General features: G+C 49.8%; 8 protein-coding genes across 8 annotated transcripts; 4 read left to right on the top strand and 4 right to left on the bottom strand.

Moving 5' to 3' along the window:
- Nucleotides 1-409: 409 nt before the first annotated feature.
- An02g12090 (uncharacterized protein) lies at nt 410-1,872 on the bottom strand (the record flags this gene model as incomplete). Its single annotated transcript, XM_059746664.1, has 4 exons — nt 410-1,020; nt 1,241-1,363; nt 1,489-1,518; nt 1,677-1,872. 4 exons carry the CDS (start codon nt 1,870-1,872, stop codon nt 410-412), a joined length of 960 nt encoding a protein of 319 aa, XP_059600095.1.
- Nucleotides 1,873-2,207: 335 nt separating this feature from the next.
- Nucleotides 2,208-2,628, top strand: An02g12100 (uncharacterized protein; the record flags this gene model as incomplete). Its single annotated transcript, XM_059746665.1, has 2 exons — nt 2,208-2,383; nt 2,514-2,628. 2 exons carry the CDS (start codon nt 2,208-2,210, stop codon nt 2,626-2,628), a joined length of 291 nt encoding a protein of 96 aa, XP_059600096.1.
- Nucleotides 2,629-2,670: 42 nt separating this feature from the next.
- An02g12110 (hypothetical protein) lies at nt 2,671-4,652 on the bottom strand (the record flags this gene model as incomplete). Its single annotated transcript, XM_059746666.1, has 9 exons — nt 2,671-2,994; nt 3,098-3,175; nt 3,303-3,344; nt 3,481-3,553; nt 3,833-3,881; nt 3,959-4,034; nt 4,096-4,156; nt 4,268-4,329; nt 4,491-4,652. 9 exons carry the CDS (start codon nt 4,650-4,652, stop codon nt 2,671-2,673), a joined length of 927 nt encoding a protein of 308 aa, XP_059600097.1.
- A 2,266-nt stretch (nt 4,653-6,918) lies between these two features.
- An02g12120 (60S ribosomal protein eL33) lies at nt 6,919-7,787 on the bottom strand (the record flags this gene model as incomplete). Its single annotated transcript, XM_001400303.3, has 6 exons — nt 6,919-7,016; nt 7,129-7,229; nt 7,296-7,337; nt 7,403-7,456; nt 7,609-7,618; nt 7,763-7,787. The coding sequence occupies 6 exons, from the start codon at nt 7,785-7,787 to the stop codon at nt 6,919-6,921; spliced, it is 330 nt and encodes a 109-aa protein (XP_001400340.1).
- An 870-nt stretch (nt 7,788-8,657) lies between these two features.
- Nucleotides 8,658-9,445, top strand: An02g12130 (uncharacterized protein; the record flags this gene model as incomplete). The annotated part of the gene is made up of 3 exons (XM_059746667.1): nt 8,658-8,685; nt 8,812-9,014; nt 9,167-9,445. 3 exons carry the CDS (start codon nt 8,658-8,660, stop codon nt 9,443-9,445), a joined length of 510 nt encoding a protein of 169 aa, XP_059600098.1.
- An 884-nt stretch (nt 9,446-10,329) lies between these two features.
- gsdA (glucose-6-phosphat 1-dehydrogenase gsdA-Aspergillus niger) lies at nt 10,330-12,693 on the top strand (the record flags this gene model as incomplete). The annotated part of the gene is made up of 10 exons (XM_001400305.3): nt 10,330-10,373; nt 10,725-10,797; nt 10,853-10,873; nt 10,940-11,284; nt 11,358-11,555; nt 11,621-11,705; nt 11,764-11,840; nt 11,893-12,100; nt 12,157-12,528; nt 12,584-12,693. 10 exons carry the CDS (start codon nt 10,330-10,332, stop codon nt 12,691-12,693), a joined length of 1,533 nt encoding a protein of 510 aa, XP_001400342.1.
- A 208-nt stretch (nt 12,694-12,901) lies between these two features.
- Nucleotides 12,902-13,525, bottom strand: An02g12150 (uncharacterized protein; the record flags this gene model as incomplete). The annotated part of the gene is made up of 3 exons (XM_059746668.1): nt 12,902-13,007; nt 13,101-13,325; nt 13,404-13,525. The coding sequence occupies 3 exons, from the start codon at nt 13,523-13,525 to the stop codon at nt 12,902-12,904; spliced, it is 453 nt and encodes a 150-aa protein (XP_059600099.1).
- Nucleotides 13,526-13,740: 215 nt separating this feature from the next.
- Nucleotides 13,741-15,928, top strand: An02g12160 (uncharacterized protein; the record flags this gene model as incomplete). The annotated part of the gene is made up of 8 exons (XM_001400307.3): nt 13,741-13,838; nt 13,954-13,979; nt 14,036-14,280; nt 14,355-14,421; nt 14,475-14,546; nt 14,598-14,787; nt 14,848-14,963; nt 15,030-15,928. 8 exons carry the CDS (start codon nt 13,741-13,743, stop codon nt 15,926-15,928), a joined length of 1,713 nt encoding a protein of 570 aa, XP_001400344.1.
- Between the last annotated feature and the right edge of the window lie 130 nt (nt 15,929-16,058).

The following is a 16,058-nucleotide window of genomic DNA, read 5'->3' on the forward strand; positions in this document are numbered from 1 at the left end:
ATACAGTGGTCAGTACTGAGTATCTATTCGGTATCTGACAGCAAAGTTGAAGGTATTCTTCACCCTGGTCTAGTTATACTACCCTACCATTACTCATAGTTTCACCCGTATCAGTCAACATCATACTGGCTAGTACTCCATGCACTGTCATGGCAGGAAAAGAAAAGGTAAGAAGGAACAAAAAGCATCCATGTATCATGGTCTCGTCAACCGCATGCAAAGTTGAAAAGAGTAAAATAAAAGTGCAATCGAATCCAAACCCGACACAGTCCGTCCCGAAATCCCAGTTGCTGTGCTTGAACATGACTCTTGAACGCCGCGGAGGTAGTACACCCAGACAAATTGGATCAGAAAACACACATCGAATAGTAAGTAAGGTAAGATATGTGAGGAGCCGGCTCACAGACTACTAGTTCTTGCTGAATCGACGCTTAAACCAGCCCTTTTTCTTCGAGTCGTTGCTCATTTCAGAATCATTCGTAGCCTTGCGGAGATGGCGCCGGTTGGCTGTGGCTGCAGCGGCGGCACCGCCGCCAACAGGGCCACCGGCATTAGGGTCAGCCGCTGGCGGCTTGCTGCCAAAGTTGATCCGTCCCCCAGCGCCAGCCTGTCCGTTCAGGTTCGGCCCGGCACCGAATCCTTGGAACCCATAGCTTTCTGCCATCTGCTGCTGCTGCTGCTGCTGTTGCTGTTGTTGGAACTGATCAATAGAGCTGTTCACAGAGCTGGGGTCGGTAGAGTTGCCGTAAGCGTCGGTGTTGCTGCCAGAGCCCGAGCCAGACGCTGCGGTCATGTTGTCATATGATTTGTGATAGCCATGTTGGGAATATCCACTTTGGTCGGTGTTCATCCGTGCATGGTGGCGTGGTCGCGGTCGGCCGCCGCCCTGATTGTAGGGGTAATAGTTGTCGGACTGGCCGTTACCATTCTCGACATAGCTGTCCGGTCGCGAATAGGCCCCGCGACCATTGTAATGGCCGCCCTGGTCGTAATGACCCCGCTGCGCATGGCCGTTTTGAGCTATACCAATCCTTCAAGTTAGCAAAATGACCTCCCCCGAATGTAACAATGGACATTGCGACTGTATGCCAAGGCGCAATGCTCGTGGGATTGAGGAGAAATACCTCCAAAGTAGCTTCCCCGCCGACTGTGTTCTGGCCCTGGAGTCGCAGGAGTCGATTCTGCGATGCATCGTCAATCAACCGCCGGGTCGAGCAAACCGGAGTAAGGGGTGACTCACCCGTCCTTACATACGAAGCAGGCCTACTGCTGTATGTCCCATAAATTGCTGCCTCAAAAGATCGAATGGTTTCAAGCGGACGCTCAAACCGCGGGCGCGTGGGGTTAGAGAGATCGGGATCAGCTGTGAGAAAAGAAGAGAGCAATCAGCAAGATGTCACCAAGGATGTATGTCCGATCAAGGAAGCATGGTAGACGAACTGATAATATTGCCATACTGATCTTTATGCTGCATGGTCCGTAACGAACCCAGCGTCGACTGCTCGAGAGCAACCAAATCTAGGGAAACGAGTCAGTTTGTATGCTTGTGGGAAGTATATGTTGCGAATCGGAGGAAGCATAGTGGGAATGGAAGGATTGGGCTGATTTGTTATAGCAGGCCGAAATCCAGGAGTGCAATGGGCAGAGAGATAAGGGGGAGTGTTCCGGATACGTACTAGGTTGCGCTTCGCTCATAGCAACCATGGGATCGGCTTTGGAATGTAGTTGGCGGCGATGTTTCTCGTCGGAGGTTTCCGATATCTGGGGCCTTTTGCTGGAATTGCTGGACCGTTGCGATCGATCCGACTTTGCACCGAAACTGAAGCCACGAGACTGCCTGCCAGGAGGCGCGGCCGGCTGGGAGGTCGCCATTTTATTTATCACCCCGTCGACCTTAGCGCCTGATAACCAACAGCTGGAGCAGGTTTTCGCAGGACGCTGTCTAAGCTATGGCGCCCGTTGTGGAGCGCAAGCACGATCCGGTGTGGGAACCGCCAAGGAATGTATGATGATCGCGCGCGATTGATTCTCGGGCTTTTTGGAGCGTGGTTTCAGAATGCAGCCAGGAGGCAGCCAACGAAACTAAGCAGCGCAGGCAACGTGGGGGTACTGCTTTTTTGATGGATCCACGAGCGGATATTCACTCGGATGTCTGATGTCTGTCCCAATAATCTGGGGAAAGTCTAAAGCACTGAAAAGTGTGGAAAATGTCGCCCAAAGTTGGAAGAAGTATCAACGCCGCAATTTGTCTCTACACACAAAGAGTCACGCCGTTTGAAAGAATAATCAAGGTGACACCGACGGTGGGGAAGAGTGGCAGGCTTGAAGCACGGCTATTTGTAGGAGTGTATCGTGCGATCCAAGTCGACCGACCAGAGCGTCCGTATGTTAAGCGATAGTGACTGCAAAAAGGTGGTCCATCCGCAGCGAGCTCAAAGTGATCGACAGTAAATGAGATGCGATAGCCTCAAGCTAGAGATGCCAAGACAGTAGGTTAGTAGGGAAGAATGTAGGTACTATGTAGGAAAGATGGAGATGGAGATGAGAAGTAGGAAGCCAGCAAGCAAGAAAGTACCACTCCAGTCGACCGTGCAGATGGAAGAGGAGAAAGTACAAACGAGCGTGTGAAAAAGAGAAGCAAGCGGCAGTCGAAACCAACAACTAACAGTACTAGAAGGAATCGGGGAGGGCCATTGAGGCCTTTTGACTTGTACGGGCTGGTGGTATTGACGACAGGCGCCACGCAATGAAGAGGGGAACGCTTGTTCGAACCGATGGATGGGCAATTGCAACTCGTCCTATCAGCTCGGGTTGGACGATGGCGTTATACTCAAGAGCCACTCGGCCAGAAGAATCTAGACGATCACCGGATGCCTGGAAACTTTCCCTGATATTTGCCCGTTCACTGTCCGGAGATCCTCTTCCCATGGAACTTTCCTTTTTTTCTCTTTCACCTTTCATCCTCCCGTCTCTCTCTCTCCTGGAAGTCAATTCCTCTTTCACCACCAGGCACATGCACAAGAAGCAAGTGACAAGATACTAGTACACATTCATTTCTACAAAACATCTTCTGCTGTCATGCCCAATAATTCCCCACCAAGTTCAAAGCAGCGGGAAAAGTAAATTCAGCACCAGCTCGACTGGAAATAGAATTACCCTCGTTACCGTATCTTGGCTGGTGAACACAAAAAGAATAAAAGACCAAGTGCATAAAAATACCGATAGTGTTACGCAGCTTTCCCCTCTTCTCGTTGCCTGCTGGCCAATCATTGACTATCGGATGGCCCAGCCACCCAGCGAACCCTTTCTGGTTGGCTTCCTTTCCATGGACCATCTGTCACCGTCTCAGGCACCATACCCAAAAGGAAAAGGAAACATAAGTGAAGAACAGAACAGAAAAAATAATAAAAATTAGAAAAAAAGTAGGCAAAAATATTTCAGTACTAAGAAAAAGCATGGGAGTTGTGTGTGTGCGATGACTGCGATGACTTGTCGACCAGGATGTGCTGTCGCAAATCCCATGTCACCAGCCATCTCTTCCCGTCTGATCGTCCTGCTTGCACAATCGGAAGAAAATCAATCAGACTTCAGCCCATCACACAGATCGGCTGCCGTCGACATCATCCATACCCAAAAATGGGCCAGGCAGCCCAGGCAAGCCACTCCGCAATTCTGATACTTTTTTTTACTATCTTGACTATCTTTCAACTTCCGGGTGGATTATCCCGGCCGTTGTTTCCCTATTTTTACTCGGGATACACCAAAATGGTTTAGTTAGTGGTAAGATTGGCCGGTACGGCCAGATACGAGAGAATACGACTTTGGATCTCACCTACCGAGACAGTGGCATATCACCGACTTGAAATCTTTATCCAGATTCTCTCTAGTTGCACCAGGGAAACACACCTTTTGCTATCCGTGGCCTTCCAATTGGCCCACCATCACCGCAGAATGAAACCTGGAATATGTCTGCCTGTCTCAATTGCCCCTCCACTCTGGTGAGCGGCGGCGTTACATGTCTGACTACGGCGGTCCTTCCAGTCCAATCCCATCCACTCAGCCCGCCAGACTTTCTCTCGCACTGAGACAACTAACCGCCCTTTTCAGGTTGGCAGTCGCTCTTGGCTCTGCACACCTGGCAGGCTCATACTTAGGCCTGCAGACTTACAGGAATTAAAAATAGCCTATGCATCCCCGAAATTAAGAAGATCAATGCATACGCGCTTGGATGTTTCTGGAATCATTTAACCGACTTACAGTCGCACACGTTGCGATCAAGTAAGGTGCATCCAGCAAGGAACAATACACAAAGGAGGATCTTGGCTCAACCTCGCGCAAGTGCAAGCAACCTGTAAGCCAACCTCTTAGTAACCTACAGTCTACTCCATACTATGTAAGAATTTTATCATTCCGGCCGAGGCGATCTGTCGATCCCCATCAGTTCTTGTAAGTGGGTCATTGGGGGCGGGGATGGCGCCTACTTTAATTACTGTTAATTCGGGATCGTGACAGAAACTCCATGCAAGGAATTCGCCCTTCCAGAACTCCCCTCCTTCAGCCTTACTCATCGAACTGCGGGAATAGCTCACGTCTTTTAGTGCTAAGCATTTGATATCATATACATGGACCCAGAGGCGTACTGTGGCGTCCATTTGTTGAGATGTCGAGGTGACAGAATTTCAATATATACTATCGTAGGGTGGGTGCATTCCCGCACGAGTCAAAATAACTTCAATGGTTTGATCAGACCAATCACAGACATCAAACTCTGACATGAGAATGCTATCGACATGCCTGACATGCTAAGAATCTACAGTGGACCTCATTGAGAGAGATTGTTCAAGTACTTGCATGGATGTCAGCCATCCCAGCCAGATTAGCGTTATCTGATCAATTAGCATGAGATCGCTGTTTCACCATTACTTTTGACTCCAAATAATGCACTTTGTGACATGCCCCAGTCTGAGTGCAGTTCTAGGCTAGACTCTTTCGAGATCAGCCAAGCCATATACTTTCTAAATGCAGAAATGCCAAAAACCATTTAATCCAGCACGAGTCTTGGCCTGCTATTCAACTATAACGCAATCTTCACTCGCAACTACAGGCTTTCTAAGGGCCTTTTCCATCTGCTAATTGGCACAGTTACTTCTATTATCTCTGCCTTTGTAATACATGGTAAGTATTGACTTTACCTGGATACCTGCAGATATCCTACGCCAGAATTCAATCCCAATCTACGCCATGTTCACATTAATCAGTAACACCAAACAACTAGAAATTTGCACTTGCATTATTCAATCTACTATACATACAAACAGTTGTCAATAAACTTTTGCCCTTGCAAGAATTTTCGTTCTACATCATGTCGCATTCGTTCACTTTTCAAGCTGCCCATTTGTTGTAGTATATATATCATCACTATAGTGGTATCCGTTTCATCCACAAAATCAATGCTGTCTAGAAGTTGAAAATGAATTCATAAAAACGCTAATGTAGCAAATGATGAATACTGAAACAGTGAATCTATACTGTACAATTCAATTATAACAGTACTACACCCTCTACCATACCATCGAAAAGTAAGTACTACCTTTAACAACAATGGGAATTGTCTATCAGCAACTCATGGAGTATTTGGTCGTACTATCTACTTAGTTAAATATAACGCAGCCGCTTGAAGAACGTGGAGCAACTCATTCATTTCCTGAGGACGAAGAGGTGTATCCATGGCTAGTAATGGTTGATTTATCTGGATTTATGTAACCTGTAACATGTCTCATTGGTAAGTCTATCCTCATGTGATGAAAATACATTCCACCCCAAGGCTGACTTTCTGTATCATTAATATCTGCTAGTATATACAAGTCCTGTTTGGAACATTCACCGATGAGAAAATTGCGTCGCTTGTCAAATATTCTTATGATACAATGGAGGTCTGATTATTGCCCAAGTACTGCCTGAGGCCCAAAGTCCAATTTCAAACATCTTGTATCTAAAGCCGGAAAGATAAATATTAGAATAGTAACCCATATTTCCGGAGATGGTATAGCATTCCATGAGGTCTAGAGGCATATAATTATCATCGAAATAGAGAAGTGTCCTCAGAGTATTACTGTGATAATTGAATATTAATATCATACATATATTCCGATATACAATATACTCTTGTGGTAACTGAAACAATGACGCATAGCACTCCATAGCAGTCACCATCTCTATCAACCTTGAGTGGGGTCTACAATGACAGGTGTGGGTATTCATACTCCGTAGATCTGATGCTTATTACGTATGGTAGTTGGTCGTTGGCTATTTGATAATCAAAATATCGAGCATGATTGTTACAGCGCTAGCACTAGCCGGAATCATATTGGCAGAGACAATGTCGAAGTCAAGTGCCGATAGTGTCCATATGTTTAATGTAACGAGTCTTGGGAATGGACTGGATTCGTTGTTGCAATTGTCGCTTTGGGTAAGATGTCGCTGATTGTCGGCTTGAAAGCCAAATTTAGAAAAATTGGCCACTGAACTATCCACCTCGCACGCACTACCTCGGAAAAGAAGCAATTGTACCGATATGTTGAAATGGTATGGATTGTGGTTTATGAGCATCAGATACACGGGGAGCCATGTTGTCGGCCCAAAGGCACAGCATGCTTGGCCGGTTTAATGAGAATAAAACCAGGGATATCAAGCTCGTCCGCTGCCTAGGGGAAAAAGGGCTGACAATAACCATGCTGAAAAAAAGAAGATAAGAGTTCTTTTATTTTAATTCGTAGGGCTGACCGGCCCTGCCTCTCCCACGAACATTATCAACCCGCCAACTCCATCTCAACATTCGGCTCATTCCGTCGACTCCTTGCCCGACCGTCTGCGCGTAGAATCCGGAGTTGCCAACTAACGTAACAAAAGGGGCGTCATTTAGATGTTGGAGGGGTACAGCATAACACGGACGGTAGCACCGAAGGTCTTGGGGGGGAGGTTGTGGCGGAACTGAGCACGGACAACACCGGAGTTACCTGTTCATGAGGAAATATCGTTAGTTTCCCGCCGTTCTCGGTTCCAACAATCACCGATAGTATTGAAATATTCCATCGTAATCATCGCGCATTGGAGCTGAGCATCACATACCGTGGGGACGGGTAACCTTGCCCCAGATGACCCGGATGTTGGAGCCCCGGACCTCACGCTTGGCCCGGTAGACGAAAGCAACCTTCTTGCCCAGGTAGAAGCTGTAAAAGAATGTCGTCTTAGCTGTGTGTTCTGATATTCCCATTCCGAACCCGTTCGCTACTCACTTTGCGGCCTCGGTGCTCTCAACACCGTCGATCTTGATCAGACTAGATAACCCATGTGTCAGATTCCCTTGTTCCTCTATATCGATATCGGTGCGGATCGCAAGTACCTGGTGTTGGGGTTGACGGTACGCTTGGAGCGCTGGTAGCTCACGTGGCGACCCCTGTAGAAAGAATTCGTATTAACCGGTCTGTTCTCGTTGCATTCCTTCGCTTGGCCCGTATCTCTGATGTCCCGACATGTATTTTGATATTTTTGATATTCATATCCGGAATGTGCGCGGATTCGACGGCGGACGGTTTGTGGTAAACTTACTTGACATAGACTATATTTCGCAAAAATCTCGAGTTAGCATTTCATTCAGCACTTCGCCCAGGTTGCGCCCGCAAATTCCCATCTATCCTCCGGCATCCCCATATTCCAACCATCGCGCACACATGTCTGATATCCGGAAAATGATGGCACTCACGTCTGTGACCTTGTTCCGAAGGCATTCTGACGGCGTTTCTCTGAGCAGCAGCGGGCAACGCAAACAAGTCGAAGGAAGGGAGGTATGACCCGCAAAAGTCGTCCGGGTTGTCGTGGTTGTCGTCGCTTCGATAGGGTAACGGGACAACGCACAAGGCTCACAAATTGCGAGGTGTGTTCGGTGCGGCTCGCCCTAACCCCAAACGGGACGCTTAGCGAGCCGGACCACCCCAGGGCAAGCCGAAGTCCCGTGATGGGGAAGAGTTGCAGACCGCCTACGGGACACTAAACCGTCTTGGGGTCTGCACCGGATTAATAGCTTCTCCAGAAATCCGAGATAGATCATCATCGATTGAGACCTTTGGGGCTCCTCCATCCAACCCACCCCACCTGGCCAATTTTGCCGTCCGGGCTACTGTAGTCCGAAGACTCCTGGCTACCCGCCGGTCCCCTCTGCAGCGGCGGAGAGAGCTTTTGGCTAGAGCGCCCCAAGCTGACAAAACAGCTTGCGGATTTCTTTCCACCCATGACGGCAACTGCCCCATCACCCTTGATCTTGATAAGGGATTGGCTTCCTATCGCCGGAGTGGCGGATTGTTGCAGGAGCTCCCGGATTAATGGACAAGGAGTTTATCTTGTGACCTTCGAGTAAGCGTGAAGTAGCTGCATGACAGCATGGCGCTTAAACTACCTCTTACAGGGTAGTGCAGCAGAGTTGTACGGGTGTATGACCGGATGTATATAACGGGGGAGGATGACTCCTCCAGAAGCGATCAGACCGGGATACATATTTGGAAATCAAGCGTCCCCTCCAGCCCCACCAGGAAGTCGGCAGCGAACCTGACATGATGTTTCTCTCCTGAGGGGGACCCCCATAGAAGCACGCAATACCATCAATGCCTCAGTTCTTTCACGAAAGAGGGGGTAAATTTTGATGGAGCGGTACTGGGGAAATTGGTGACGACAGTAAAAGTGCCATCGATACGAGGGCTCTGGTGTCGTGGGAATAAGCAACAATAGGCAGTGCAGGCTGAGAACAATACTCCGTAGATACTCCAGCCCCCCCCGTTTCGGGATCGCACCCGTTAACTCCGGACTTGACTGGGCCGAAAGTTCGGTTTGATACATGGTCGCTGCGCTTATGCCACGGGAAAATAGAATCCGTATCGTCCTTTCCAGATGACAAATTGGCCGATCCAACCCCACGAAGCTGGTCACCGGAGACGCGCATTCAGGAGTCTTCCACTAGACTGGTGTGATTGTTCTGGCGCGATCGCTGCTATTCATCCTTTGGAATAGTCCGAAATCGCTCCATTATGAGATCTTGTTCTGGGTCACCCTGAAAATGGGCGCAACGGTGCTCTGCTTCACCTACTGTAGCTAAAAGTGGATAGGTGCTAAGTAGATTGACACTGCATTACTTACGGAGCCAACTTTGGACGGTGATCTAAATTCTAATAGAAAGGGTGCTATGACCGGAATGCATGGAACTATCGTTATCACAAAGAAGCCAGGTCCTGAGCTGACCTACCTGCATGAATGGGCTGGGGGCTGCTCCACAATTGCCAGTAAACTCGAGGTGCGCGTGCCCCGCGCATATAACCAATGTAGTACAGCGTCAGACCGCAAGAAACTCGGCACCTCTGCATTTGCGGCTTTCCTTTGTTTTAATTCCAGAGGATAAAACTGTCAGATCAGGGTCGGAGGGTTAATATTACTGGGATAAGTTGACGCGGGGGGTTCCGCATGCAACAGTAAGGTGTACCTTAAGATGGGCATCATCCGTTCCATGTGTGGTTCTCAGTGGAGCTGGGAGGAGATTTACAGCGGACCTGGCTCGGATAAATCAGTCCGTCTAGAAAAGAAAGGGCTGTTAGTTCAAACGATCATGCTTCTGAAAGACAGATAGAGTAAGTCGAGTGGAGGATGCTTCATCGTAAGCACTGATTTAGAGATATCTAGATTGTCTCAAGTGGTAGATAGTAGAGTAAGACTCATCGCGTTACCTAGCGATGATATAAGAGATGGGTTGCCACAACGGGCTCCGAAAGAGAGAAGGAGTACTACAGTATGAGTGGGAACGGAGGACCTGACAATTTAGGGGATGAATGCTAGGGATGAAAAAGGAAGCATTTCCCGGAGTAATCATACCAGGGAAATACTGGATAAGTTGAGGTAAACTAGCAGGCAGTGTGTCTTGAGTGATGTAAAATAACCCCGAATAATAGAATTGGATAACAACTACTACTCACTCCTCACGGGGTCCCGCGGCAGCAATCGACGTAGTGGAAGAACCCAAGCCGGGCTTCCCAGTAACAAAGTAGTAACAAAGCTGCCCCACCCGGGCTCACTCACTTTTGCCCACCCTGCAGCCAGCAGCTCCTCTCCTCGACGAGAGGCCCTCCGGTCTTAAAAAGTACTTGCTCCGCCGGAACTGTTGGGATTTTTCCAACAAACCTCTCTGTCCTTGCTGTCTCCCTGTATCCTCTTTATTTCCTCCTCTTCCCTCCTCCACCGAATCTCTCACCTTTCCTTCCCATCTCGTGGTTGTTCACACATCAGTAAAACATGGCCAGCACAATAGCACGCACTGAGGAACGCCAGAATGCTGGGTGAGTTTTGCGGTCTCCCTCTCTGACATCACACCCCTCCTCCCACTCCCGTCCCTCCTGCCCGCCGCCCAGACGTGAGGATTCACCACCCACGACTCTCCATAACAAGCCCCGTCGCCCAAACATTCACTGGCAGGCTTCCCGCTTTCCATTATTCTTCAATTCGTCACCAGGATTACTCCTTCGGGCTTAACGAAAGGACTATCCTTCTGACTCACCACCAACCCTCACTGCCCCTCCTGCATGCTGTAGCGGACTGCGGGCACCGACCTGCATCATCGATCTACACCCGATCCCTGTGACATTATATTCGTCAAGCTATAGCCTAGCTAACATGGATGTTTTACGTAGCACCATGGAGCTCAAAGATGACACTGTCATCATAGTACTGGGTGCCTCCGGAGATCTTGCAAAGAAGAAGACCGTCAGTGACGACCCCCTGATTCATGTTGACCTGACAGAAAGCTAACCTTTTACAGTTCCCGGCCCTTTTCGGCCTTGTATGTCCTCTCCCAGATCCAATTGCAGTTTGACTCACCAGTATGGTTGCTGATTTGCGCTTCCAGTATCGCAACAAGTTCCTCCCCAAGGGAATCAAGATCGTCGGATATGCCCGGACAAACATGGACCATGAGGAGTACCTGAGGCGTGTGCGCTCATACATCAAGACCCCTACCAAGGAAATCGAAGAGCAGCTGGACAGCTTCTGCCAGTTCTGCACCTACATTTCCGGTCAATATGACAAGGATGACTCGTTCATCAACCTCAACAAGCACCTCGAGGAGATTGAGAAGGGCCAGAAGGAGCAGAACAGAATCTACTACATGGCCCTCCCCCCCAGCGTTTTCACCACCGTTTCCGACCAACTTAAGCGCAACTGCTACCCCAAGAACGGCGTTGCCCGTATCATCGTGAGTCAATCCTGGGCTGGTATCACCCTGCCATTGGTCATTATTCTTACTCGCTTGTTTTCCTATTTCACAGGTAGAGAAGCCTTTCGGCAAGGACCTTCAGAGCTCGCGCGATCTCCAAAAAGCCCTGGAGCCTAACTGGAAGGAAGAGGAGATCTTCCGTATCGACCACTACCTGGGTAAGGAGATGGTCAAGAACATCCTTATCATGCGCTTCGGAAACGAATTCTTCAACGCCACCTGGAACCGTCACCACATCGATAACGTTCAGGTACGACCTTGCGCTATCCAATTGGCCTATTGATTTACTTGCTAAATTGTCGCTTCTATCATTAGATCACATTCAAGGAGCCCTTCGGCACTGAGGGACGTGGTGGTTACTTCGATGAATTCGGCATCATCCGTGATGTCATGCAGAACCGTACGTTCAAAGTCACGCTCGACATCTCCGACATGATGCTGATAAAAATCTCTCCTAGACCTTCTCCAGGTGTTGACGCTGCTCGCTATGGAGCGCCCCATTTCCTTCTCCGCCGAGGACATCCGTGACGAGAAGGTACAGTGTGCGCTTGACTATTGGTTGTGCTGGGTTACTGACACTTAACCAGGTTCGTGTCCTCCGTGCGATGGACGCCATTGAGCCCAAGAACGTCATTATTGGCCAGTACGGAAAGTCTCTGGATGGCAGCAAGCCCGCCTACAAGGAGGACGAGACCGTTCCCCAGGATTCCCGCTGCCCCACCTTCTGCGCTATGGTCGCCTACATCAAGAACGAGAGGTGGGACGGTGTTCCTTTCATCATGAAGGCTGGCAAGGGTATGTACCTCTTTCCAAGCGATCATAGCACCGATTGGTATACTAATAATTCGCAGCCTTGAACGAGCAGAAGACCGAGATCCGTATCCAGTTCCGTGACGTTACCTCCGGAATTTTCAAGGACATCCCTCGCAACGAGCTCGTTATCCGCGTCCAGCCCAACGAGTCCGTGTACATCAAGATGAACTCCAAGCTGCCTGGCCTGTCCATGCAGACGGTTGTGACTGAGCTCGACCTCACCTACCGCCGCCGCTTCTCCGACCTCAAGATCCCCGAAGCCTACGAGTCTCTGATCCTGGATGCTCTGAAGGGCGACCACTCCAACTTCGTCCGTGACGATGAGCTGGATGCCAGCTGGAGGATCTTCACCCCTCTCCTGCACTACCTGGATGACAACAAGGAGATCATCCCCATGGAATACCCCTACGGTACGTGCACTTCTTGCAATTTGTCTAAATCGCTTACATACTGACCAACGCGCAGGCTCCCGCGGACCCGCCGTCCTTGATGACTTCACCGCGTCCTTCGGCTACAAGTTCAGCGATGCTGCTGGCTACCAGTGGCCCTTGACTTCCACCCCCAACCGTCTGTAAATAAGGGCGGTCGGCAGGTTATGACGGATGAGGATGAAAAAAAAATTATTGCCAAAAAAGGCTAAAAAAAAGATGTTAATGCGATTGATTTTCGGTCGAGAATCATGGTATGACGGGGCATCTGGGATGATATGACAGAAATGAAGCACTCGGGACTATTTATCGGTCGGCTGGGCAATAACTGGAGTTATCTATTCGCAACCCCTTTTTAGAAACGAATGCAGAGAACGTAACGAACCACCCCCGGTCGGTTGGGACCGCCGCTGTCTTCACCGGAAGCTGGAAGTAGTCGCGTGACCGTAGCCAGACGGTACCTGTATTATTGGAGATACCCTTGCCTTGAGCCTTAGTGTCTTTGGTCTCGTAAGGTAGAATTAGGTTGGGAAAAGACAATCTAACCAATATACTTCCCCAGTTTCAGATTTGTTTTAATCCCCCGACCTTGCTTTAGGTCGTTCACACCACCCGCTATTAATAAACAAGTACCGTCGCGGTGGTGGGTCTCAGCGTGGCCGGTGCCGATAAGACGAGGTACCTGACGGGCCGGGGGCCCGCATGCGTACGCTTTTGGTGGGCTCAGCCCGGCCTCGCCTGTCGTCTGTCTGCCCATCCCTCCTCTTTTCTTCCCATCCCTTCTTCTTGTCAGTCTTCATTCTCCTCTGCTTCGCTTCGAACGTTATTTATCACTCTCCCCGGACACGTAAACCTACGTGTGCCCCAATATCGCTCTTTTCCTAAACGACATCGGACCTTTTGCGGACCGCGGACCCTGTTCCATCCTCGCAGCTATTTTTATCCCCAACGAACCGTGCGACGACTGCCTACGACCCATCACGCATTTACCTCGTCTTCCTGCGTCGGAACTCACAATTTAGCTTCCGTACCGTCCCAGCATCGAATCTACGCCAACAGAGGATCGATTAGCTATACCTGCACGTGTTTTGGCCTGATCGCAGGCGCAAATTCGAGGCGAACCCCCGCGGTTCATGGAAAGCATACAAGAATTGTGAAAAGGGCCAAGTGCATGCGGGCATTCAAACTCTGAGAATGCCACAAGCTGCAAGATGGGTGGGCACACCCTCTATCAAGGGACGAAGGGAGTGGGTGCGCATGGTGCTGTTGACCTTTAGTTTGTTGGGGTTACAGTACGTATTTTCCCCTCATTTTCATTTCTTTGACAATGTTTTCAGCTGCTCTCAGTCGAAAGACGGCAATCGTTACGTACGCGCATAATTAGGCTGACTTGCTTCTTGTCGACAGATTCACCTGGGGCATTGAAATGACCTGTATGCGCGTTGCTGGCTCTTGTCCACTTGCTCAATGTTTCTGACTTGCAATGTAGATTGCACCCCATACCTGCTCCAACTGGGCCTCACCAAATCCAAGACCTCGCTTGTCTGGATCGCCGGCCCTCTTTCTGGCTTGATTATCCAGCCCCTCATTGGTGTCATTGCTGACCGATCTCGATCCAAATGGGGCCGACGCAGGCCCTTCATGATCGTCGGCTCGTTCGTCGTCGCAACGTGCCTGCTTGTTCTTGGTTGGACTACTGAGATCGTTAATATGTTCGTAAAGGATGCGGAAAAGGTACTTGGTAGCATGCGAATTGCCTTTACGTCTTTTCATACCCAGGAGCTTACTGAGATCGTCTTTTGCTTCAGGCCAGAAACGTCACCATCGCGCTTGCAGTTCTAAGTATCTACGCTGTGGACTTCGCTATCAACGTTGGTCAGTCTGCACCGCTATGATCTTTCTTTATTCCCAATCTAACTCAAAAGCAGTCCAAGCGTGTTGTCGCAGCTTGATTGTCGACACATTGCCTATTCCATTGCAGCAAACCGGATCAGCATGGGGTATGCCACTTCTGCCCCTGACCACAAAGTATAGCAGCTAAGAGTATATAGCGACTCGGATGACTGCCATTGGCCAGCTCATTGGATATGTCATCGGATCCATTGATACAGTCAGCATATTTGGCGCCATAATCGGCGACACACAATTCAAACAGATGACGGTCATTGCAGCAATGTCATTGGTTGGCGCTGTCTTCGTTACCTCTTACGCAGTCAAGGAGCGGGTTCTGGTCACCGCGAGGTAAGGAATTATCCAAATCGGAATCTTTACACCATGCCATATACTGACACATACCAACAGAGACTCTGATGACAAGGCTGGGACGCTACAGGTGATTTCTCAACTCGTCAAGACCACCATGGATCTACCACCGCGCATTCAGGCCATCTGCTGGGCGCAATTCTGGGCGTGGATTGGTACGGTGCCATATTCTCTCCGACGCCAGATTCCAAGTAGGGATGTACTAATCGAATAACCCACAGGCTGGTTCCCCTTCCTCTTTTACAGCACCACCTGGGTCGGCGAAACATACTTTCGATACGAGGTCCCTAAGGACGCAACACAGCCAGCCGATATGCTTGGAGAAGTCGGTCGGGTGGGCAGTTTATCGCTTGTCGTCTTTTCCTCCATGACCTTCATCGGCTCCGTTCTCCTACCGTTCTGCGTCCAACCGCCAGACAGCAAACGACCCAGATTCACGCCACGCCCACCCCCCGGCCTCGCCTCACTGCTCAAGAAAGTAATGGGCATCCGTCCCGATCTCCAAACAACCTGGCTGATCTCCCACGTCATGTTCGCCGCGACCATGATCTTCGCACCTTTCGCCCGCTCCCGCGCTGTCGCAACCTTCCTCGTCGCCCTCTGTGGCATCCCCTGGGCCGTCACCTGCTGGGCCCCTTTCACCTTCATGGGCATAGAAATCAACAAACTCGCCATGAACCCCTCCCAATCATCCCGCTCCTCCGGCGTAACAATGATCACCTCCTCCAGCCTCCTCTCCGGCGGCCCTTCCACCTACAGTGACCGAACCAACGACACAGAAATGGACGTTCTCCGCCTCAACCACCACGACCCAGACAGCGACAGCGACATCGAAGACGGCGTCTCCAACATCCCATCCACCGGCGAACTCGCCGGCATCTACCTAGGCGTACTGAACGTCTACACTACCCTCCCGCAGTTCCTCGGTACCTTCATCAGCTGGATCGTCTTCAGTGTCCTCGAGCCCGGCAGCACGAAACGCGACGACTCGGCTCAGGACTCTCAATGGATGAATCTGGATAAGAGCACCCCGAACGCTATTTCCATCTGTTTATTCATCGGTGCATTGAGTGCCATTGTCGCTGTTGAAGCAACGCGACGTATGCGATATACTTTATAATGTGGCCCTTTCTGTTCCTCTATCGTTCCCGTTATTGGTCTTTAGCATGACTAGAGGGTTTTGATTCCATTCTCACCGTTTCTTCTGTTCTTCTAAAGCGGAAAATCGTCTCATTTACACGACTTTGATG

The sequence above is a fragment of the Aspergillus niger genome (genome assembly GCF_000002855.4).
Source record: "Aspergillus niger supercontig An02".
NCBI classification, from domain to species: domain Eukaryota; kingdom Fungi; phylum Ascomycota; class Eurotiomycetes; order Eurotiales; family Aspergillaceae; genus Aspergillus; species Aspergillus niger.